Source organism: Pituophis catenifer, unplaced genomic scaffold (genome assembly GCF_029215685.1).
Source record: "Pituophis catenifer annectens isolate HBS135680 unplaced genomic scaffold, rPitCat1.0.hap2 SCAF_2, whole genome shotgun sequence".
Taxonomy (NCBI): Eukaryota; Metazoa; Chordata; class Lepidosauria; order Squamata; family Colubridae; genus Pituophis; species Pituophis catenifer.
Genome location: NW_027256882.1, coordinates 64,669,206 through 64,693,230, shown reverse-complemented (window position 1 = coordinate 64,693,230; position 24,025 = coordinate 64,669,206). Strand labels below are relative to the sequence as shown.

The following is a 24,025-nucleotide window of genomic DNA, read 5'->3' as shown; positions in this document are numbered from 1 at the left end:
ACAACCAGCTAAATATGAACCAGCAGTGTGCAGCGGCAGCCAAAAAAGCCAATGCAATCCTAAATTGCATTAACAGGGATACAATCAAGATCAAGTGAAGTACTAATACCACTCTATAAAGCCCTAGTAAGACCACACCAAGAGTACTGCATCCGGTTTTGGTCATCACACTATAAAAAAAGATGTTGAGACTCTAGAAAAAGTGCAGAGGAGAGCAACCAGGATGATTAGGGGACTAGAGACTAAAACATGAAGAATGGTTGCAGAAACTGGGCATGGCTAGTCTAGTGAAGGGAAGGACCAGGGGAGACATGATAGCAGTATTCCAATATTTGAGGGGCTGTCACAGAGAGGAGGGGGTCAAGCTATTTTCCAAAGCACCTGAAGGCCAGATAAGGAATAATGGATGGAAACTGACCAAGGAGAGATTCAACCTAGAAATGAGGAGGAACTTTCTGACAATGAGAACAATCAACCAATTTACAATACATAGAGATTTAGAAGTACTATTATTAGAATATCATATTACTATTAATTAATTAATTATTATATATTAACCAGTAGATATTATTAGAATATTTTCTGTTTGTGGATTTTATTGAATAATTAATTATTAGATATTAAGATACTAAGAATTGATCAATTGTATAGTTTTTAACTAGATAAGATATTTATTTATATATATATTTATATTTGTAGCTATATTTATATTCATATTTATATTTAGATTTAGATTTATATTCTCATCACATTCTCAATTGATTTATATATAATTTCATATAGAGAGAATTAATTATTTAAAAGACTTTATTCATTTAAAGAAGGGTTAGTGGATTGATCTTTTACAAGGAGGGGGGAAAAAGAGAAAAGAAAAGAAAAGAATTATAGAAATTATAGAATTTGGATGGTGATTTGGGAGAAAGTTGATAAAATACTGGGAGAACAATACAAGATTTTGAAAGAAATGACTAGCACCACCACAACCACGTTGAAAACAGCTAAGAAGCCAACACCATTTTTAACAGGAACAGGGGCCTCCCCAGTGACACAGAAAACCTTGGAGGGAATGTTTGCATCAGACAAGCAACCCAGTACACCTAATATGCCAACAATGCAGGCCACGCTTATAACAATTCAGGAAACTATGGTCAAAATGCAAGAGTGTATGACAAGAAACCATGAACAATCTAGAAAAGACATGGACGAGGTAAAGAGAGAAGTTAAGAATGACATTCAAAAGATTGATGGAAAAATGGACTTAATACAAGAAATCATCCAAAAAAATGACCAAAGGATAAAAGAAATAGAACAAAAAACTGAATTGACGGAAGAAAAATTAGAAGCATTAGATACAAAAATGACAGGATTAAATAAGGAACTTGAGAACACTGTGGCCCAATTAGAAATGGAGAAGGCAGCATTCTATTTGCGTTTCCAGAACGTAGCGGAAGACCGGGAGGAAGATTTGACGATGGTAATGGCTGAGATGATAGCAGAGGCACTCCAGAGAGAAAAAGACGAGATAATTAATGAACTAGATGAAGTCTACCGAGTCCACACTAACTACGCCCGACAAAACAAACTCCCGCGGGAGGTACACATAAGATTTGTAAGAAGGAAGGTGAGGGATATTGTATATAAGATAACAAAGGACGAACCGATGTATTATAGAAATAAAGAAATAATCACCCTAAAGCAAGTACCTAAAAGAATACGAGATTTGCGAAGAGATTATTGGTTCCTGGCCACGTTACTAAACAGAAGATATATACCATTCAAATGGATAACCCCGGAAGGAATGTTAGTATCGTGGCAGGGAAAGAAAATCAAGGTGGATTCGCACAGCAAAGCAAAAGAATTATATGACCAAATGATGGGGGCTGAAGTAACAAATGGTAATAAAGAAGAGGAAGGACGATATATCAAAGGAAAACAGAAGAGAGATCGGGAAAGAACACCACAACAAGGAGGGAAAGCAGATGAAGGAGAGACCCAGGAAGAGGAAGGAGTACAGACAAGAGGCAAAAAAAAGGAACAGGAAGAAATAAAGAAGAAACAACAGGAAAGTTAATAAAAAAAAAAAAATGGAACGGACTTTAAAAATACTATCTGTAAATGTTAATGGACTCAATTCACCATCCAAACGACACCAAATTTACAAAAAAATTTTGAAACAAAAATCAGACATTGTGTGCCTCCAGGAGGTACATATAAGAAAACAGGATATCAAATATATACAATATAAAAAATTAGGTAAAGAATACGTTTCATTGGCAGAAGAAAAAAAAAGAGGAGTGGTGGTATATATCAAAGAAGGAATAGACAGTAATATGAGGTATGTAGATACAGAAGGTAGGATAGTCATGGTAGAACTAAATCTTGAGCTCAAAAAGATATTATTGGTAGTAATATACGCCCCAAATAGTCAACAATTAGAATTCTACAAAAAAGTGCATGAGAAAATTATAGAACAAAAAATGGAGAATGTCTGTCTGATTGGGGATTTTAATGCTATATTAGATGTAAGAAAAGATTATGAATGTGGTCAACAAAACAAAAATAAAAAAAATGTATTACCTAAAACCTTTATGGATATGGTGGAAGAGTTAGATATGGTAGATAGCTGGAGATATCTTAATCCCGAAGCAAGAAATTATACATATTATTCGAATCCGCATAAATCATGGTCAAGGTTGGATATGATTTGGGTAACTAAGATGTTAATAATGGAGATAGAAGAAGTAGAGATTTTACCAAATAATTGGGCTGACCACAACCCGATAATGATGAAGTGGAGAGGTCAGCAGAGAAAGAAGAATAGATGGACTATGAACACACAGGTTCTGCAAGAAAAAGAATATAAGAATTATATAGAAAAGGAGTTAGAATGGTTTTATAAGGATAACACAAAGCAACACACTTCCCTACAAAACCTATGGGATACAACCAAAGCATATATAAGAGGCCTCACGATATCATATAATGTAAAACGGAGAAAAGAGAGAGAGAAAGAATATAACAAATTATTAGAAGAAATTCAAAATTGGGAATGTAAATTGCAAAGAAACCCAGGGGATGAAAAAATAAGGTTAAATTGGTTAACAGCAAAACATAATCTAAACATATTAGAGCAGGGGAAATATGTAACAGCATTGAAATATACAAGACAAAATTACTTTGAAAACGCAAACAAACCAGGGAGATGGCTGGCGTATAGGCTGAGGAAGGAAAGAGAAAAAAGAACAATTCAGAAATTACGAGATGATGAGGGAAGGATTCAATGGGCTCTAGAGGAAAAAAAGGACATAATAGTCCAATATTATCAAAAACTGTATGAAAAGGATATAGTAACAGAGGAGGAAATTGAATACTATTTAAAAGGGGAGGGATTGCAAATACTAACAGAGGAAGAAAGAGAATTATTAGATAAGGAGATTACGATGGGGGAGCTAAAAGAGGCACTGAAGAGGCAAAAAAATAATAAAACCCCGGGGACAGACGGTTTACCAATAGAATTCTATAAGACATTTGGAGACTCATTAAATGGAATACTGTTAGAAATATACAATGAGGCCCTAATGGAGGCAAAGCTACCCAACACATGGAAAGAAGCATACATTTCCTTAATATCTAAAGAGGGGACAGATACCACACTAATAAAAAATTATAGGCCGATTTCTTTGTTGAACACTGATTATAAAGCTTTCATGAGTATAATTGCCAATAGGATGAAAATAATATTACAAAATAAAATACACCAGGATCAAAATGGTTTTCTGCCTACAAGGCAGATAAAAAACAATTTAAGAATAGTATTGGATGTTCTAGAATATTATGAGGTGCATCCAGAGAGACAGGTAGCACTGATCTTTCTGGATGCACAAAAAGCCTTTGACCAAGTTAACTGGCAATTTATGAAGCAACAAATTAAAAGTATGAATTTTGGAGAAAAATTTACTAAAATGATAACATCGATATATCAGAATCAGAAAGCATGTGTTTTGGTGAATGGTGACCCAACAAAATTCTTTGGAATAGATAAAGGAGTAAGGCAGGGATGTCCACTTTCCCCTTTACTATTCATTTTAACATTGGAAAATTTATTAATCAGAATTAGAGCAAATAAAGAAATTCAAGGATTAAAGATCAAGAGAGAGGATTATAAGGTCCAAGCATTTGCAGACGACCTTGTTTTTTTCGTAGAAAACCCATTAGAAACAACCCCAAAATTAATAAAAGAGATTGAAAAATTTGGAAAGGTAGCAGGTTTAAAAATTAATAAAGAAAAGACAAAAATGATAACAAAAAACATGACAATAAAACAAGTAGAGAAATTAGTAAAAGAATCCGGTCTGCAGACAGTAAAAAAAATTAAATACTTAGGGATAAATTTGACGGCCAAAACGACAACAATAAAAGAAGACAATTATGATACTTTAGTCCAGAAAATAAAGGAAGATTTAGAAAAATGGGGGAAACTAAAACTGTCTTTATTGGGGAAAATAGCAGCAATAAAATCAAACATACTGCCAAGACTCCTTTATCTATTCCAAACAATTCCAATAAAATTAGATAAGAAATTCTTTGATAATTTGGATAAAATAACTAAAAAATTTGTGTGGGAAGGGAAGAAATCAAGAATAAAATTGAATATACTACAAGATGATAAAAGTAGAGGTGGATTTGGACTCCCGGCATGGGATAAATATTACAAGGCTGCCAGTTTATTATGGATTAAAGATTGGATAACCTTAGATAATCAAAGATTGCTAAATTTAGAAGGGCATGATTTAATGAAAGGATGGCACGCCTTTATATGGAGTTCAGGAAATAAAATATATAAACATTTTAACAACCATACAATCAGGAGATCCTTAATTAACACATGGCTACAAATTAAACAAAAACACTACATGAAAATTCCTGGCTGGCTATCGTCTATAGAAGCAATAACTCACCCCAACATATTATCAAAACAAAAGATTCTAAAATATAGGGAAATAGTAGATGTTCAGGGGAATTTGAAAACTAGGGAAGAGCTTAAAGAACAAGGAATGGAAATAGACTGGTGGCCCTACTCGCAAATAAAAGTAAGATACAGAAAAGACCAAGAGAAAGAAGGAATAGATTTAAAACAAAATCAATTAGACAAACTATTAGAATCAAAAGAAGGGAAGCTAATCTCAAAAATTTACAAATATTTACTCGAATTCGATCTGGCAGAAGAGTTGGTCAAAGGGCAGATGGTAGCCTGGGCGAGGAACATAGGGCATAATATACAATTAGAAGATTGGGAAAGAGCTTGGGAAGATAATTATAGAATGACAAAATCGGTACCATACAAAGAAAATCATTATAAAATGTGGTACCGATGGTATCTGCCACCCGCAAGGTTAGCAAAAATGTATCCAAATGTGAACCCGGTTTGCTGGAAATGTAAAAAAGCACAGGGAACTTTTTACCATGCTTGGTGGCTTTGCCCAAAAATCAAAAAATATTGGAACAAAATAAAAACATGGATAATAGAAATAACAAATCACGAAATTGAATTAACACCTGAAGTCTTTTTACTCGGCATGATCAATAAAAATATTAGGAAGGACATAAAATACCTAATACTCCATATTATAACAGCGGCAAGATTAGCATTGGCACAACTCTGGAAAATTGACCGTTTGCCAACTGATCAGGAAGTAATACAGAAAATCTATGTATGCGCAGAGATGGATAAATTAACCCTAAAATTACAGGATAAGGAAGATTCAAATTATTTTAAAATATGGAATAGCTGGTACCAGTGGATAAGTCAGAGAGAGGGAATGCTTAGAGATGAAAGTTAGGAGAAATCAATGTAAATAAACAACTGCACTGTCAGAGAGATATAGAAGGAAATATAGTCACTGTGTGTATATATATATATGTATATATAACATTAGAAAGTAGTTGATAGAGGAAATTGAGCACTATATATGTATAGTATATGTACTTGTAATTTGTGTGTTTGATTAAGAAAAACTTGTTCAGTTTTTCTTATAATTGTTTTAAATGTCTTTTTTTTAAATATGAATAAAGTTTGTTTAAAATTTAAAAAAAAAAAAAAAAAAAAAGAGAACAATCAACCAATGGAACAGAAGTTGCCTTCAGAGGTTGTGGGAGCTTCATCACTTGAGACTTTCAAGAAAAGATTGGACTGCCATTTGTCAAAAATGGTGTAGGGTCCTCTGCTTGAATGGATGGGGGGTTGGACTAGATAACCTACAGTCAGATCCAGAAATATTGGGACATCGACACAATTCTAACATCTTTGGCGCTATACACCACCACAATGGAGTTAGAATGAAACAAACACAATGTGCTTTAACTGCAGACTGTCAGCTTTAATTTGAGGGTATGTACATCCAACTCAGGTGAACGGTGTAGGACTTACAGCAGTTTGCATATGTGCCTCCCACTTGTTAAGGGACCAAAGGTAATGGGACAATTGGCTTCTTAGCTGTTCCATGGCCAGGTGTGTGATATTCCCTCATTACCCCAATTACAATGTGCAGATAAAAGGCCCAGAGTTCATTTCAAGTGTGCTATTTGCATTTGGAATCTGTTGCTGTCAACTCTCAAGATGAGATCCAAAGAGCTGTCACTATCAGTGAAGCAAGCCATCATTAGGCTGAAGAAACAAAACAAACCCATCAGAGAGATAGCAAGAACATTAGGCATGACCAAAACAACTGTTTTGAACATTCTCAAAAAGAAGGAACGCCCCGGTGAGCTCAGCAACACCAAAAGACCCGGGAGACCACAGAAAACAACTGTGGTGGATGACCGAAGAATTCTTTCCCTGGTGAAGAAAACACCCTTCACAACAGTTGGCCAGATCAAGAACACTCTCCAGGAGGTAGATATATGTGTGTCAAAGTCAACAATCAAGAGAATACGTCACCAGAGTGAATACAGAGGGTTCACCACAAGATGTAAATCATTGGTGAGCCTCAAAAACAGGAAGGCCAGATTAGAGTTTGCCAAAAAACATCTAACAAAGCCTTCACAGTTCTGGAACAAGATCCTATGGACAGATGAGACCAAGATCAACTTGTACCAGAGTGATGGGAAGAGAAGAGTATGGAGTAGGAAAGGAACTGCTCATGATCCTAAGCATACCACCTCATCAGTGAAGCATGGTGGCGGTAGTGTCATGGCGTGGGCATTTATGGCTGCCAATGGAACTGGTTCTCTTGTATTTATTGATGATGTGACTGCTGACAAAAGCAGCAGGATGAATTCTGAAGTGTTTCGGGCAATATTATTTGCTCACATTCAGCCAAATGCTGCAGAACTCATTGGACAGTGCTTCACAGTGCAGATGGACAATGACCCAAAGCATACTGCAAAAGCAACCAAAGAGTTTTTGAAGGGACAGAAGTGGAATGTTATGCAATGGCCAAGTCTATCACCTGACCTGAATCCCATTGAGCATGCATTTCACTTGCTGAAGACGAAACTGAAGGGAAAATGTCCCAAGAACAAGCAGGAACTGAAGACTGTTGCAGTAGAGGCCTGGCAGAGCATCATCAGGGATGAAACCCAGCGTCTGGTGATGTCTATGCGTTCCAGACTTCAGGCTGTGATTGACTGCAAAGGATTTGCAACCAAGTATTAAGAAGGGAAAGTTTGATTTATGATTATTATTCTGTCCCATTACCTTTGGTCCCTTAACAAGTGGGAGGCACATATGCAAACTGTTGTAAGTCCTACACCTTTCACCTGAGTTGGATGTACATACCCTCAAATTAAAGCTGACAGTCTGCAGTTAAAGCACATTTGTTTCAGTCCAACTCCATTGTGGTGGTGTATAGAGCCAAAGATGTTAGAATTGTGTCGATGTCCCAATATTTCTGGACCTGACTGTATAAAGTCCTTTCCAACTCTGTTAATCTGTTAAAAAATCTTTAGCAGGTAGCCAATTTTACCTGTCCCAAATGCAGACTTTAAGGATAGAAAGACGGCAGTTATCTGCTATAGGGCTACCTAATCTGGACTGAAAAGATCTAGGAGATGGCAGGAAAAGAGATACAGAAAACGATAACTCTTTTGTGCTTTGTGGTTGTTATGAGTTTTGCAGCTGGTAGCCTGCTGCTGCAGATAAGAGCTAGAGAATTTTGATTCAAAAGTGAAATCTTCTTGGGGGAAGTAACAACAGATGGCTTCTGCTCCACCCCTAGCTCGGCCCCCCTATTGGTAAACTCATTGGGAGGGGGAAGAAACTTAACAGGATGTAAACTCATCGGCATGCAACAAAGCATTTGGCGGGGGGAGAAGGAATAGCTTTGAAAAGCCTGGAGGAATTCAGATAACTGACAGAAAGGTAAGCTGAATTTAAGGGAGAGAAAGTCTACAAAAAGACCCCAAAGCATGGTCTTTTAGTGGAGAGGAAGCCTGTGGGAGAGGCCCTTGTACTGTGAGGAGGGACTTCCAATTTTTAGAATTCTCCAGCCAGCAATCCTGGCTGAGAAATTCTGGGAGTGGAAGTCCACCCAGCTTAAAGTTGCTAAGGTTGGGAAACACTGCTTTACACTGATTGTCTGCTTAGAGGATGTTGAGCTGTAACATAACAGTGTTTTTAGATGAATCCATCCTTGGCTGTGTGGTTGGTGTTGCGCCATTCTCCAGACAATGCTTGCAAGATTCTCCCACACCCAGCCATGTTTCCCCAATAGAGCACAAGCTGGATTCTTGTCCGTTGCTTGGCAAGAAGCAGAACTGGGCTTCTTCCCTCTTTCACAGCAGCAGATAAAAGGACACGCTTCCACGGCATTCAGTAGGTGTGAGAAAGTGGCAGCCTTGTCCAAATTCATCCCTGGAGGGGAAAAAAATGACTTGTTGCAATGCATTTTTCCTCCATGTATGACTGCCGTCTAATATACTGCAAACTGAAAACTAGAGTGATTGGGAACAGTGGGGATTTGCGAAGCGGGTGTGGTCTGAATCTGCAGGAAGAAGGAGGGAAGGGTTTTGCTCTGGGTGAGAGACAAAGAGCCAAGACGGAGACCTACAAGCAGCTACAAGAAACGGCTACAAGCAGCTACAAGAAACATAGTTTTCTATTTCCTCCACTTTCTCTGTTACTAGTCACATCTCTTCTACAGCTTGCCTTGATGACTCCTCCTACTCTTCGACCATATCTGGGACTCAGTAAGAGGAAAGGGGCTGGGCTGTTCCCTAGGCCCTTGCATTTGGTGTTATTTCCTGGGTTGAAAAAGGAAATGAGATTTAGAGAATTGAGAAACATTTCTTTCTTAGTTGCTCCTTTATGGTGATGAGATCAGCAGGAAGGAAGATCATCCTGGTGTTCCACAAATCACAGAGCCTTGGTGGATCTATTGCTTGCAGTTACAGGCTGGTACCTGTTTGTTTGCTTCCCCTGTCATGCTTTTCTTTCCCGTTCTTTCCTTTCCCCCCTCTTGCTACTGCTCCTCCTTTTTTCTTTCTCTCTCTCTTCGCTTTTTTTCTTTGCAAACTCAGCTTTTGGTTTTCTTGTCTATGGAGAGTCTCAGTCATCCAGGTCATGGTTGTCCCAAAGGTACTTTTTATCGAGGCAACTGGACTTTCTGGTTTTTCTTTGAAGACATTTCACTTCTCATCCAAGGATGAGCACCTTTGGGTCTTGGTTTTCTGGTTTGCTTTTTTTTAAAAAAAAAAAAAGACATTGGCACAGGAATATAAAAATCAGGTGGCTGCCTTCTGACTAAAGCATTTTCAGAAAAGCTTTTGGGAGCTGCATAGATCTCATGAAAGTAGCTGCAGCTCATGAAAGTTTATGCCTTTTGATGAAATTGTTAGTTGGAAAAGTTACTATCAGACTCCTGATTTGGGATTACAATAGACTGATGGGTCTCCCTTCCGACAGTGGTTGCATGAATAGAAGGAAATTCCTTCATCTTTGTCTCATGCTATAAAAATGACATGGCTTTTTTTTTTAAATAAAGATTTTTAATTGGCCTTTAGTTTCTCACCTAATGACTTTTTGGCTTGAAATAATGAGGAACTGGTATTTAGGGGAATATTCATTTTATAACAGAGTGGCGCAGTGGTCTTGAGGTGAAGAAGCTCACACTTGAAAGGTTGAGAGTTCATTCCTAGGCAGCTGTTTCTCTATCAGGGTGCAAAGAGAAAGTATCTGCTGTGAACCCTGCATAGGCATCAGGAAGGGCATCCGACCGATAAACGCTGAGCTCCATTCAGTCGCCCCAAATGAATGGATTAAAAGGTCATTAAAAAAAATCAATTTTATGAACAGCCCCCCATGGCTGCTATTTCTTTGTTTGTCTGAATTCAAAACATGCTCACCAGTCAAAAAGATTTCCAGTACCTATCAGACAGGCTAGCTCGGAAGTAAATCCCACTAAATTAAGTGAGCTTTTCCCCTGAACAAATATGGAAACCAGCTCTGCAAGAGTAGCTCAGCAAAAAGCTTTCTTAAAAGGAGGAAATTTTCTTCATACAGGCATGCATACTCACTCATGAAAAGTTCTGGCTATATAAAAAATAGTAGTAAATGTATCAGAATAATGAACCATATTATTTCAAAGGTTTGGCTAAATTCTTCTTTTCAGAATGCAGTTCTACGCAAAAATAATAATAATAATAATAAAATAGCCTCCCTATTAATAATAAAACCACTTTCGGGTTGTTTTTTTTTTTTTAAAAAGTAGATTACTGCATGACTTGCAAAACCAAAAGAAGTATAAAGTGACTGGTTTTCATAACCTTCCTTTTTTTGGCTTTTAATCACAGATGACTTTCATTTTTGGCTTCTCTTTGGATTTCCTAAGCTGGAGCCCAGCAATAGTCTTGGGTTGTACAACAAAGGACTTGACTTGCACAATATCTTGGAAGTTTAGAACATAAAAAGTCAAACAGGATATTCTTCAGAAGTGGATTACAATTAGAGCTCTGTAAAAAAAATAAAAAATCAGCATTTTGCCATTTTGACTCTCCCTTTCTGGGAAGTGCCTATTCTGAGTAACATGCAGTAACATGCACACTGCATTTTGTGCAGAGAAACAGGTTTCCTTGTCATTGAGATTAGAACTGTTCGTCTTTCATATGCCTGCCTTAGCTTGGATGCGGCTCCAGAGCTGCATGTGGCTCTTTGGGCCCTCTGCTGTGGCTCCCTGTCAGGAGATCCGACCACTGGCTGGCCCTCCCCTCCCAGTCACTTTTCGCTTGGCCTGAGAAGATAAGGGTGATGGCGGGGGAAGGAGAAGTGGCCAGGGCAGAGACAGAGAGATACAGAGAGAGGGGGAGAGAGAGAGAGACATAGAGAGATACAGAGAGAGAGGGGGACAGAGGTGGGGAGGGTGGGAGGGAGAGAGAGAGTTGTCAAAAGGGTTTTGTGATTCCCGGTGTTTTTTAACAACCGGTTCTCTGTCCTAATGACCAGCTAGGTAGGTGTGGCTAGGGTGGTCATGTGACTGGTGGAAGTGAGTGACATCGAGTTGGCCATGCCCATCCAGGTTTTGTGGCTCCCGGTCTTTTCTGTGGGAAACGGGTCCAAATGGCTCTTTGAGTATTTAAGGTGGCAGACCCCTGCCCTACCCAAAGCAGATCCCAACAGACATACTAAAATGCAAAGGAATCACAAAACGCTGTGAGCATCGAGGCATTTTACCCCCATTACAGATAGTCCTCAATTTATAACAGTTCATTGAGTGATGGTTCAAAGTTACAACGGCACTGAAAAAAAGTGACTGGTTCATGTTTATGACAGTTGCAGTGTCCCAGAGTCATGTGCTCCCCTTTTGCAACCTTCTGACAGTGGGAAAATCAGATTCACTTTAACAACCATGTTACTAACATAACAACTACAGGCGGTAAAATGGGACAAAATTCACTTAAATGTTTCGCTTAGCAACAGAAATTTGAGGCTCAATTGTGGTTGTAAATCGAGAACTACCTGTACTCAACGGTGTTCACTTTGACCCTTGGTGGACACTGATTAACTATAAATGTTACTTCGATTACACTGAGGTTTTTAAAAAAATTATTATACAGGCAGTCCTCCACGTAGGGCCATAATTGATCCCAAAATGTATGCTGCTAAGTGAGAAATTTGTTAAGTGAGTTTTGCCCCATTTTACGACTTTTCTTGCCACAGTTCTTAAGTGAATCACTGTAGTTGTTAAATTAGTAACATGGTTGTTAAGTGAATCTGGCTTCCCCATGGACTTTGCTTGTCAGAAGGTCCCAAAAGAGGATCACATGACCCTGGGACACTGCAACCATCGTATCTATGAACCAGTTACCAAGCATCTGAATGTAAATCGCGTGACCATTTGGGGATGCGGCAATCTCATAAATGTGAAAAATGGTCATAAGTCACTTTTTTCAGTGCCATTGTAACTTCGGTCACTAAGCGAACTGATGTAAGTTGAGGAGTACCTATATTTATTGAGGATTTTACATAGGGTATAAGGCAGGGGTGAAATGTAAAATTCGTTACTACCTGTTCTGTGGGCGTGGCTTGGTGGGGGGGTAATGTGACTGGGTGGGCGTGGCCAACTTTTTTTTTTTTTTAACTTTTCAAAGCATTTTTTCTAATGCTTTGAAAAGCCTCTCTGCCGATCAGGCAACTCAGCTGGGATCGTCAGAGAGGCTTTTTTAAAAATGCTTTGAAAAGCCTCTCTGAGGATCAGGCAACTCAGCTGAGATCGTCAGAGACTTTTCAAAGCGTTTTTTTTACCACCTCTTTGGCCAAGAGGTTGCAGAAAAAAATGCTTTGAAAAGCCTCTGACGATCCCAGCTGAGCCACGCGATCATCAGAGGCTTTTTTTTTACTTTTAAAAGCATTTTTTCGTCGGAAGAGGTTGTAGAAAAAATGCTTTTAAAAGTAAAAAAAAAAAAAAAAGGCCTCTGATGATCGTGTGGCTCAGCTGGGCATGGTGGGGGGGGGGGGGGCACAGGGATTTTTGCTACCGGTTCTCCATCGCTACCGGATCGGGCGATCCGGTCCAAACCGGGAGCATTTCACCCCTGGTATAAGGCAAATCTAAAGAAGAAGATAAAAGATAAAAAAGAAGAAAGAAGAGCAAGGCAAGAAAAGAAAACTAAAATTATGAAATATGACTTCCAATGTTCTCTTTGACAGATATTAACAAACCTACTGTCTATCCTCCCTCTTAACTCTTCCAGAAATCCCTTCAACCCCTTATTCAATTCTCATCTGTTTCAATAATTACATTCATAAATAATCATCTCACTTTCTTCTTCTTTTAGTGAGAAGTCTATAAAAGGTTTCCAGACTTTTAAAAAAAACAATAACACTTGTTTTCTGCCTGACCAGAGAGGTCAGTTTTGCCATTTCCACTAGTTCTGACATGTTTATGATCCATTCCTCCACTGTAAGAATTTCAGTACTCTTCCATCTCTCAGCCTTTATAAACTTGCTTTGGTTACATATACAAGCTACTTTTAATCACGTTGAAATCATTTGCGGAATGCTTTAAAGTAGCTAAAGTTGGTGTAACAGAGTCACTTTGACGTAGTGGTTTAAGGAACCAAGCTAAAAACCAGGAGACCGTTAAATTCTATTCCTTCCTTAGATATGGAAGGCAGCTGGATGACTTTGGCCCATCACAATCTCTCAGCCCCAGGAAGAAGCAAGCAATGGCAAATCACTTCCAAAAATGTTGTCAAGAAAACAGCAGGGACTAGTTTAGGCAGTCCTCAGGAGTCAAGAGTGACTTGAAAGCACCAAAAATTAAAAGAAAAAAACCAACTCCCCCTCCCTAAATTAAATATAGAAAGCCACGCCTGTGTTACTGGCAACAGAGCAATGGTTACCCTTTCCTTTCTAATCAGCATCAGTGAAAATGTCTTGATTATTCCTCGGTCTGTTTCAGGCCACAGAACCTGCTTTATTTTATTTTTTTAAATCCCAGAACTCAATCCACAAAATGGCAACTGTGGTACATTTTTTTTTACAGTAGGAACCCTTCTCCCCCCCCCACACTCCTTCCAGATGCTTCTGGCTTGGTCAAATGAACTTCTTTGGGGGGTTTTTTGCCTTTTGTCATAGAACCCCATCAAGTTCTTGGGGAACCCTAAGGTTCCATGGAGCACATCTTAGAAAACCCTTCGCTAGAGAGAAAAGGAATACGGAGTGCAAAAAATGAAAATGGAGAATCGGGGAAAGAGCTATGGTGGCACAGTGGATAAAATGAAGTATTGCAGGCTAATTCTGCACAGGTTCGATTTTCACCAGCACAAAGTTGATTCAGCCTTTCATCCTTCTGAGGTTGATTAAAATGAAGACCAATGAGATTGTTGGGGGCAATATGCTGACTCTGTAAACCGCTTAGAGAGAGTTGTAAAGCATTGCAAAGTGGTATATAAGTCTAAGTGCTATTGTTATTGCTACTGTTTGCCAGCTGGGGAAGATCCTGTTGCTATCTGAGGAGACTTAAGCTAATGGATAGGCAAAGGCTGGTGTACTCTGTAGCTTGGCTGTATCTGGTTGACGTCCAGGAAAAGGATGATGAGGGATGGTGTGTGGAAAGTCATCTGCATCCCCTGATCCGAATCTATAATTTTTTTAAAGCAGGAGTTATGTTTGTCTATATAAACAATGTAAACATTGATGATTTATTCATTTATGCATGCAAACATTCCTTGAACTCAGTGTTGATTCCTGACAACTGCCTAAATAAGTTCCTGCTGTTTTCTTGGCAAGGATTTTCAGAAGTGTTTGCCATTGCCTTCTTCCTAGGGCTGAGAGAGAATGAGTGGAATTTAAGAGGTGGAACACTAAGGTGGAACTAGAATTCATGGTGATGCCTTCACCACTACACCTAATTGGCTTACAAAATTTACATGAAATTGTAAGAAATGTTGGCTGATTAATACTTTGTAGTCATCCAGATAAGGATGTAGAGTATGTTATCTTTGAAAGAGGGGGCATCTGCTTGTTTGGGGAAGAGGGGTCACTTCACATAGGCATTAACTTACCAGAGGCATACCCTGCGAATAGCCTCTTCTGATTGTTGTATGTTGGACTCTTCTGGTGTTCTAAATGCAGGAAAGGCTGCATGGATTTATTGTCTTTATCTTTATCCTTGAGTAAATCAGCATCACCAGAGGACATCTGACGTGCATTTAGACTATATAGTAAGGAATGTGGGTCTTGCTGATGTCATGATGATTTCCTACTTGCATGGCAGTTTGATGTTGTTTATGTATGAGGTGAGAAGAATTGCAGAGACTGCAATTCCATACAAGGTTGCCAGTTATCATAACCTTCCAGGTTCTATGCTATTCAGAAAGCTTGTAGCTTCTCATTACTAGAGTAAGTAGCCCTGGTCCCACAGTTAGGTCATTAAAATGACTTAAGAGAAACATTTTATTTTAATGTTAAGGTTCTGGAGTTAAGTTGCCCTCTTGCCATGCTTCTGGTCTTAGATAATAAATTGTATTACTATATAAAATCCTACTGTTGACTTCTAGGGTAAATAGATTCCTTATCATCTCCTATTCTTTTACACTCCCAGTATACACTGACAATCTATCTTTATTATCCTATAAAGAATGGGAGAAAATAGACTTAACATTCTAGCTGTAAGCAGGGTGACCTGCTAAAATATCCATATCAGTTTGTTTATATTTTATTCACTTTTTCCTTTAAAAAGCTCTTTGTATCATTCACTTCCCATTGAATTCTGACATTATCCCTTGGTAAGTTAGATTGAAAGATGATTATCAGTCAAAGTTCATCCCATTGGATTTTGCAGCACAGAGAAACATGAAGTTGTATTTCTCTGTCTTATTACATTTCATTGACAGATGATATAAATTGAGTAATAATATAACCTTTTAGTATTATATGAATAGTTATCAAGAAGATTCTTTGAGCTGAATCACGGGATGAGCGTGCTATATTTTTAATAAGAAAAACTGGCTTTTTGTGCAGTTAGCTTGTACATGGTTATGAAATATAAATATCATTTAGAACACAGGCTGTGTTCTGGTTAAGCACTGTAAATTTAGAATAGAATTAGAATTAGAATTAGAATTAGAATTAGAATTAGAATTAGAATTAGAATTAGAATAGAATAGAATAGAATAGAATAGAATAGAATAGAATAGAATAGAAATATAGAATAGAAATATAGAATAGAATCAGAATCAGAATCAGAATCTTGATTGTCACTTTAAATCAGGGGTGAAATGCTCCCGGTTCGGACCGCCTCGGGCGAGTAGGTAGCGATGATGGCCAGTGGTTCGGAGAACCGGTAGCAATGGCAGCTGGAGGCTCCGCCCACCCGCCCCATTCCCTTGAGTTGAGGAATGCACCATTCCCCAACTCCTGCCTTGCTGCGGAGCTGCTGCCTGCTCGCCCTTCACCATGCGGAATATCCTACTGTTCAGTTCTTCTTCAGTTTTCCTCTTAAAAGTCCCGAGGGGGCGGGGGGGGAAGTAATTCAGTGTTCTGGGGTTCTCAGGATTGGTGAGAGGTGCCTTAAGCCTCCATAAAAATATTGTTCCAATTGAAATGATAGATCTGAAATGTTGGGCTGTGGGAACTTGAGAGCTGCAAGCAGGGTGCTGGGGGGAACTACCTGTGACCCATTAGTCATAGATTGTCCACCTCTGTCTTAAAGTTTTCTGAAGACAAGGTGCATAAATTAATGGTTGTATCAAATGACCATCATTTTGGGGAGAAATGCACTTTAGACTTTTCTTCCAATGTATATATCATGTGACTTTTGAAACAAAGAGAATATATTAGATGCTGTGTTTCATATGGCTTGTTAAATGCGTGTATGCTGGTAGTATTAATGTTTCTCCGTTGTATGTTGTAGGGATCACATCTCCTGTTATGACAGCTGAAGTACCTTCTGCTCCGTCTGCCTTTGATGTAAACAACGTGTCTGGCTACGAAGGCACTACAGTTGGAGATGGTAAGTTTGGTGTAGAACTGATGAAAACGATGACATCCACGTGATAATATATTGAATACTAAAGCATCACAAGGCTCTTGTGTTGATTTTGTGGCAATTAAATTTGCTGCTTTGGGGGAATTTTTTTTTTTTTTTTAATTTGATTTATATGCCGCCCTTCTCCGGAGACTCAGGGCGGCTTACAATGCGTTAAGCAATAGCCTTCATACTTTTGTATATTTATACAAAGTCAGCTTATTGCCCCCACAAACTGGGTCCTCATTTAACCTACCTTAGAAAGGATGGAAGGCTGAGTCAACCTTGAGCCTTGGAGAGATTCGAACCAGCAGTAAATTGCAGGCAGCTGAATTAACCATATTTATCTGAAAGGAAGATTCCCTGCCCTCCAATAATTACATTGCAATGGCAATAGCACTTAGACGTGTACACCGTTTCACTGTGCTTAGCAGCCCACTCTAAGCGGTTTACAGAGCCATCCTATTGCCCTCAACAATCTGGCTTCTCATTTTACCAATTTCAGAAGGATGGAAGGCTAAGTCAACCTTGAGCCGGTGAGGGTCGAACTGCTGGCAGTCGGCAGAGTTAGTCAGCAATACTGCATTCTAACTACTGTGCCACCATGGCTCTTGTTGTTTGATCTGCAAACAACAGATCAACTTATATTTGTGGAGTGTGGCAATAGCAGCAGATGGAGGTATAGAAAAAGAGTGAATGAGGAGGGTGTGGAAACAAATAATGACAGTAACTGACTGGAGCAGAGAGAGGACAGCTTGATCCCATTGCTTTGAGGGAAACACGGACAAATTTGCTCATCCTGTCCTGATCTTACCACCTGCAGTCGCTCTGAGTTGCAAGATTGGTGGTGCCAATACCTTTTTAAATAATATAAACATGCAAGTGGAGAGAGTGAAAGTCCACCATATAAAGCTCCCAGTTTATGAACATACTCCAGAGAGCGAGCACCGTCAAATCAATCATACACAGCACTTCCATGGACTTAGAGGCAGATTTTGCAGATTTTCCTCCCCAACATGGAGGACATTGAGAGATTGGTTCTGTTTGTACAGGATTTAAAATCTTAAGTATACTGACCTACGTAGTGGGGCGAGCCACTGAACACAGTGGGACTTGACAACAGAGGAGAAATGCATAGGTTTCCTCTTAAACATAAAGGACAAAAAATAGAGATCTGTTTTCTCTACCCAAGTGATCCATTGGCCACCTGCTCGACCATCACCTGTTGCTTGTATTTGGTAACACTCTATAAGGAAACAGATTACAGATTACACTGTAAACAGATGCAACCTGAGCATAGCAGGATACTTACTGGATAATAAGAACCTTGAATTTAGGATGACTTTTAATAGGATAAGCCACTCTCACTGCTCTTTCCACCACAGACCACTGGCCACTGTTTAACCTGCAACCTCTTTTCTCACGTTTACTCCCTTGTTTTGCAGCAGGGAAGTATTTCCCTCCTCCACCTGATTCGCTTCCTTATCGGGAAAGTGAGCCAATGCCAGCTCAGACAAACTGGAAGTAAGATGGATACTGTTCTTTTGATTCTAAGAATCTATTTTTACTTTGTTTTATTTTATTTTATTTTGTTTTATTTATATTTTATTTTGCCTTAAACTAAATGGTTATCCGCTGATTATCTGGAGGGAGAGAAACATGAAAGTGCAATAGATACCCAGGTAGTCCTTGCCTTACAACCACAATGGAGCCCAATATTTCTGTTACTAAATGAGATGGTTGTTCAGTGAGTTTGGCTCCATTTTATGACCTTTCTTGCCACCGTTATTAAGTGAATCACTCCAGTTTTTAACCAAGTACCATGGTTGTTAAGTGAATCTGGCTTCCACATTCACTTTGCTTGTCAGAAGCTCACAGAAGTTGATCACATGATCTCAGGATGCTGCAACTATCATAAATATGAGCCAGTTACCAAACGGCCACATTTTGATCATGTGACCATGGCGATGCCCCAATGGCCATAAGTGTTAAAAACGGTCATAAATAACTTTTTTTTACAGTGCTGTTGTAACTTCGAACAGTCACTAAACGAAAGGTTGTAAATCAAGGACTACCTGTAAAGTGAAGTAGCTCAAGCAGGAGATAAGAGCTGCTTCTATTCAGGGAAGGTTATGTTCCTTATAAAGCATGGTTTCCTCAGCATCCAGTAGGCCTATAGTTCACGTGGCTTTTATTTACTTGTTTCCAGCATCACTGTTTTTTCCCCCCAAAGGTTTCTTTGAATGTAAAATGATGGGTAGCTACAATCGGTTGCTTTTGGGGGGGAAACACAGAAGAAGGGGGGAAAAATACTAAAACCCAAAGTCATTGAGAGAGGCGATGAGAATCCTAAATCAATAGCAGCCTCTCCATTTTGTCACCTGATAAATGACGGTCGGCTACCGAGTGTGCCCACCGGGGTTTTTCATTTTGTGGGAGAAACCAGAGAGGCTCTAAAAATTCTGACCGTGCCCAGCAACTCAAAAGGTAGCATGTCCCCCTGTCCTGGAGGAGTATTTGAAGCTAGCCCTGTGATTTATGCTCACTGTCTCCGTTGCTTTTGCTTGTGCCACAGTATTCCTGCTATTTCGGAAGATGAAGCCAAAGAAGCTTTTATCGAGTACGCTGCAAGCAAGTGTTGCTACAGCAAAGCTCCAGCCAGAGATTTGATGTTTCAGGATCTCCTAGCACTGAATACCTACAGAGTAAGCAGAATATACATTAGCATGTGTATGCGTGCATGCAACAAACTGTATATAAAGTCATTCACAGGTAGTCCTTGACTTACCACCATTTGTTCAGTGACTGTTTAAAGTTACATCAGCACTGAAAATTGTGACATATGGCCATTTTTCTCATTTACAACCGTTGCAGCCTTTGTTGTTGTTAGTTGCAAAGTTGTGTCCAACCCATCACGACCCCATAGACAATGCTCCTCCAGGCCTTCCTGTCCTGTACCATCCTCTGGAGTCCATTTAAGCTCACGCCTATTGCTTCAGTGACTCCATCCAGCCACCTCATTCTCTGTCATCCCATTCTTCTTTTGCCCTCAATCTTTCCCAGCATTAAGCTTTTCTCCAGTGAGTCCTTCCTTCTCATTAGGTGGTCAAAGCATTTGAGTTTCATCTTCAGGATCTGGCCTTCTAAAGAGCAATCAGGGTTGATCTCCTCTAGGACTGACCGGTTCGTTCGCCTTGCAGTCTAAGGGGGCATTGCAGCATTATGTGATCAGAATTTGGCAACTGGCATGCGTTCATGGCGGTTACAGTGTCCCGGGGTTATATGATCCCCTTTTGCGACCTTCTGATAAGTAAAGTCAATGGCGAAGCCAGATTCACTTAACAACTGTGTTTATTAACGTAACAACTGCAGTGATTCACTTAACACCTTGTGGCAAGAAAGACTGTAAAATGGGGCAAAGCTCACTTAAGAACAAGAAACTCACTTGCTTAGCAACAGAAATTTGAAAATCACATATGTTAAATTTGGACCATATGCTGCGTAAAGACCTTGGTTAAAAATGTAGGTCACAAAATTAATTAACAAACAATTAGTACAAGAAGAGTGCTTTACATCTGTAGGTAAACTCATGACTTCAGCCCCAACTTTTTCCAATAAGATTGGGATATTTCTTAATATATGCAGGGAAAGCTTTGAAGAACCATTGCCCGTCGCTTGTTCCACAATAAGGCAAATTGATCTGTTTATGAAACTGTGAACCAAGACGCCTCCCCACCCCCGATGTTCTTGATTTTATTACACACAGTTTTCTCACCAATATTTATATTGTGTCTATTGATCTGAATATGCTCAGAAAGATTTGCAGTTTTTTGGCTTTTATAAAGAGTGTAAGGCAATTCACATTGAATATTTAAAAGTACAATAACAGCAGTTCGTACAAAACAATATACAATTTCAGGATAAAATGGCTTAAGAAAGGACATGTAGAAAATATGGAACCAGGGGTGAAATGCTCCCGGTTCGGACCGGATCGTCCGATCTGGTAGCGATGGCGGTGGGTGGTTCGGAGAACTGGTAGCAAAAATCCCTGCATCCCGCCCCCATGCCCAGCTGAGCCGCGCGATCATCAGAGGCTGTTTTTTTAACTTTTAAAACCATTTTTTCTACAACCTCTTCAGCTGAAAAAATGCTTTTAAAAGTAAAAAAAAAAGCCTGATGATAGCGCGGCTCAGGTGGGATCATCAGAGACTTTTAAAAGCATTTTATTCTGCAACCTCTTCAGCCGAAGAGGTTGTAGAAAAAAAAATGCCTTTAAAAGCCTCTGGCGATCCCAGCTGAGTTGCCTGATCGTCAGAGGCTCCTAAAAGCATTTTTTTCTGCAACCTCTTCGGCCAAAGAGGCTGTAGAAAAAATGCTTTTAAAAGTAAAAAAAAAAAAAGTTGGCCACGCCCACCCAGTCACATTATCCTCCTCCCACCAAGCCACACCCACAGAACCGGTAATAACACATTTTAGATTTCACCCCTGTATGGAACGTATAGAAGTTTCTCTATTTCAAGGTGCCAGGGGTTTTCAATAGTGTACCTGAAGTGAATCCAACAGGAGAATAATTAAATCAGGAGCTATAATGGAATAGATTCTTTCTCCAGTTACTATTCACCTTATTGAGAACAGCATGGCAGATTGATATCCAGGAAGGAGTACAATATTTACAATATACAACTTGTGTATATTCAACTGAGGGGTAATAATTGATGAGAAGTTTCATTTTCCACATTTTTTTTTTTTTAATTTGATTTATATGCCGCCCTTCTCCGGAGCCTCAGGGCGGCTTACAATGTGCTAAGCAATAGCCTTCATCCTTTTGTATATTTATACAAAGTCAGCTTATTGCCCCCACAACTGGGTCCTCAATTTACCTACCTTAGAAAGGATGGAAGGCTGAGTCAACCTTGAGCCTGGCGAGATTCGAACCTGCAGTAATTGCAGGCAGTTGGTCTTAATAACAGGGTGTTTAGACCACTGTACTACCAAGGTTCCTGAAATTTATTCAGTGGTCTTAGACGAGACCATTATTAAACTTCCATCTTCTGATCTGAATCCAAGGTGTGACAAAACATAGGCAAGTGACAAAACATAGTGCAAACACTGTGTCACATTGCACATTTTTGTCATTTTGGCATCATGGAGAGAAATGGACACCTATCTGTAATCCTGGGAGAATAATATTTAGTGTAGTGATGACTGTAAAAAAACAATTGGAGGAATGGGGAGAATGTTAAGTAGACTGCACTTCTGTTGAGATATGGTTTGTGTTTCTTCTGTCGCCTGCTGCTTTTTCCCTTTTTTCCTTCTTGCTCCTTTCCTTACTCATTTACTTTTTTTCAATAAAATATCAGTGGTGAAGATAGAATCTTCCAACCAGGAAATAAGTGATTGGAAAGAGAATAGAAACTGGCAGCTTGATAATTCAACGTGGGAACACAAGCACATAACATGTGATGCCCAGTTGGACTGAGAAAGTCATCTGTTGCTCAATGTCTTATGTACAGAGTTGTATATGTTTAAGAGACAGGAAGGGAAGAGGAACAAAAACTTCATAAAATCAGTTGACTTGCTGACACTTTGTAACTTTAGCTCAGTTTTGGATAAATTATACTTAAGACTTTATACTATAGCTGGGGTCAGCAACCTTAAACACTCAAAGAGCCACAAAGGTCCTAACTGGAAGCCCCCTGTTCAATTCTGGAGCCAACCGGAAGTCCATTTTCTCTGCCATAGAGTCTCCTCCTAGTGTGGCATCATTTTTCCTCTACCTGTCCTAACCGAAAGCCCTATCAATTGTAGAGCCGACGGGGAGCCGCAGCAGGGGATGAAAGAGCCACATGTGGCTGCAGAGCCGCAGGTTGCTGACCCCTGTACTATAGAATATAACTTTCATTTTGTGGATTCTGATTAGTGGGTTGAATCAGTGGCTGTGGGCCACATTCACCCTAAATCATAACAGTACAACAATAACAATAACAAGCCATCATTCTAGACAATCTTGGTTATCAGCAGCTGTGGGGCCATAATTAATAGTCTCTTGTGCTAAAATGCTTGGAAATTCCTGGAAATTTGGCATCTACACAAATCAACCACCAATAGACACACCGAGATACATTCCCTTTACATACTGTGTTAAAGATACAATCAAAAGTCAGGGAAGGAAACAAACAATCTAGAATAGCTCACCAGCAGCCAAGTACAGATAAAGAGGAAACTGCACTAGGAAAACACAGAAGAAACAATATTTAGCTCTCAGGGCAAGCTCCTACCCGTGTTTCCCAAAAATAAGACCGGGTCTTTTGGGCCCCAAAATAAGCACTAGGGCTTATTTTTGGGGTGGGTGGGTCTCTTATTGTTTTTCCATGTACAGGAGGCCCACTTCTTCTGGCTTGTGGAGTTGGGGGCAGGAGGCCATGTGGTGTGAGAATGCTGCTGCCGCGAAGCAGGGGAGAGTGGAGCTGCCCACATGCCCTGCACTGATTTACCTCAGGTCCCCTGCAGGCAGGCCACCCACGCCCCGACCCCTGCCTTACCGTGCCACTCAGCCTTCTGCTCCATTGCAGCTGCGAGCAAGCAGAAGTGAGCCGGTGGCCACATGGGCTCCTGCTGCACATGGCTACTGGTGCTGCCGCTGGGAGGCAGGTTGGGGCGTGGGTGGCCTGGCTGCGGAGGCCTGAGGGAAGTTGCTGCAGGGTGCATGGAGTAGCTACACCTCCCCTTATCTCAGCTCATGGCCGCAGCATCGCGAGCAACCAGATGGAATGGCTGGCCAGCTGTGCAGCCTCTTAGGGTTTAGGTGTAGGGCTTATTTGGGGTGTGTGTGTAGGGCTTAGATGCATGCATAAAACATGCCAGTGCTAATTTTCAGGGAAACGGTTATATATATAAAAAACGGCAAAACCTGCCCTCCCTTACACTGATGATATTACCTAGCCTTGTAATGAAACATCTGCGAGCTAACAAGGCCCAAGAAACCAGCATCAGTAGCTTCCAATATCCTAGTTATGTGGACTAAGCAGAATAAAACTTTAGTTAAAGCAATCTTAACTCAG

At 39.7% G+C, this 24,025-nt stretch overlaps 1 protein-coding gene across 2 annotated transcripts in view; it reads left to right on the top strand.

Annotated features, from left to right (window-relative positions):
- LOC139309496 (protein SSUH2 homolog) overlaps nucleotides 1–24,025 on the top strand; it is a 50,696-nt gene that overhangs the window by 4,383 nt on the left and 22,288 nt on the right. The window contains exons 1-4 of one of the 2 annotated variants that reach the window (XM_070933583.1): nucleotides 8,254–8,359; nucleotides 16,851–16,949; nucleotides 18,410–18,488; nucleotides 19,540–19,669. In XM_070933583.1, the coding sequence (XP_070789684.1) occupies nucleotides 16,868–16,949; nucleotides 18,410–18,488; nucleotides 19,540–19,669 (291 nt within the window). In that variant the 5' untranslated portion in view covers nucleotides 8,254–8,359; nucleotides 16,851–16,867. Of the gene's footprint in view, nucleotides 1–8,253; nucleotides 8,360–16,850; nucleotides 16,950–18,409; nucleotides 18,489–19,539; nucleotides 19,670–24,025 lie in introns of those variants that run through there. The other variant, XM_070933582.1, reaches the window with a different exon arrangement.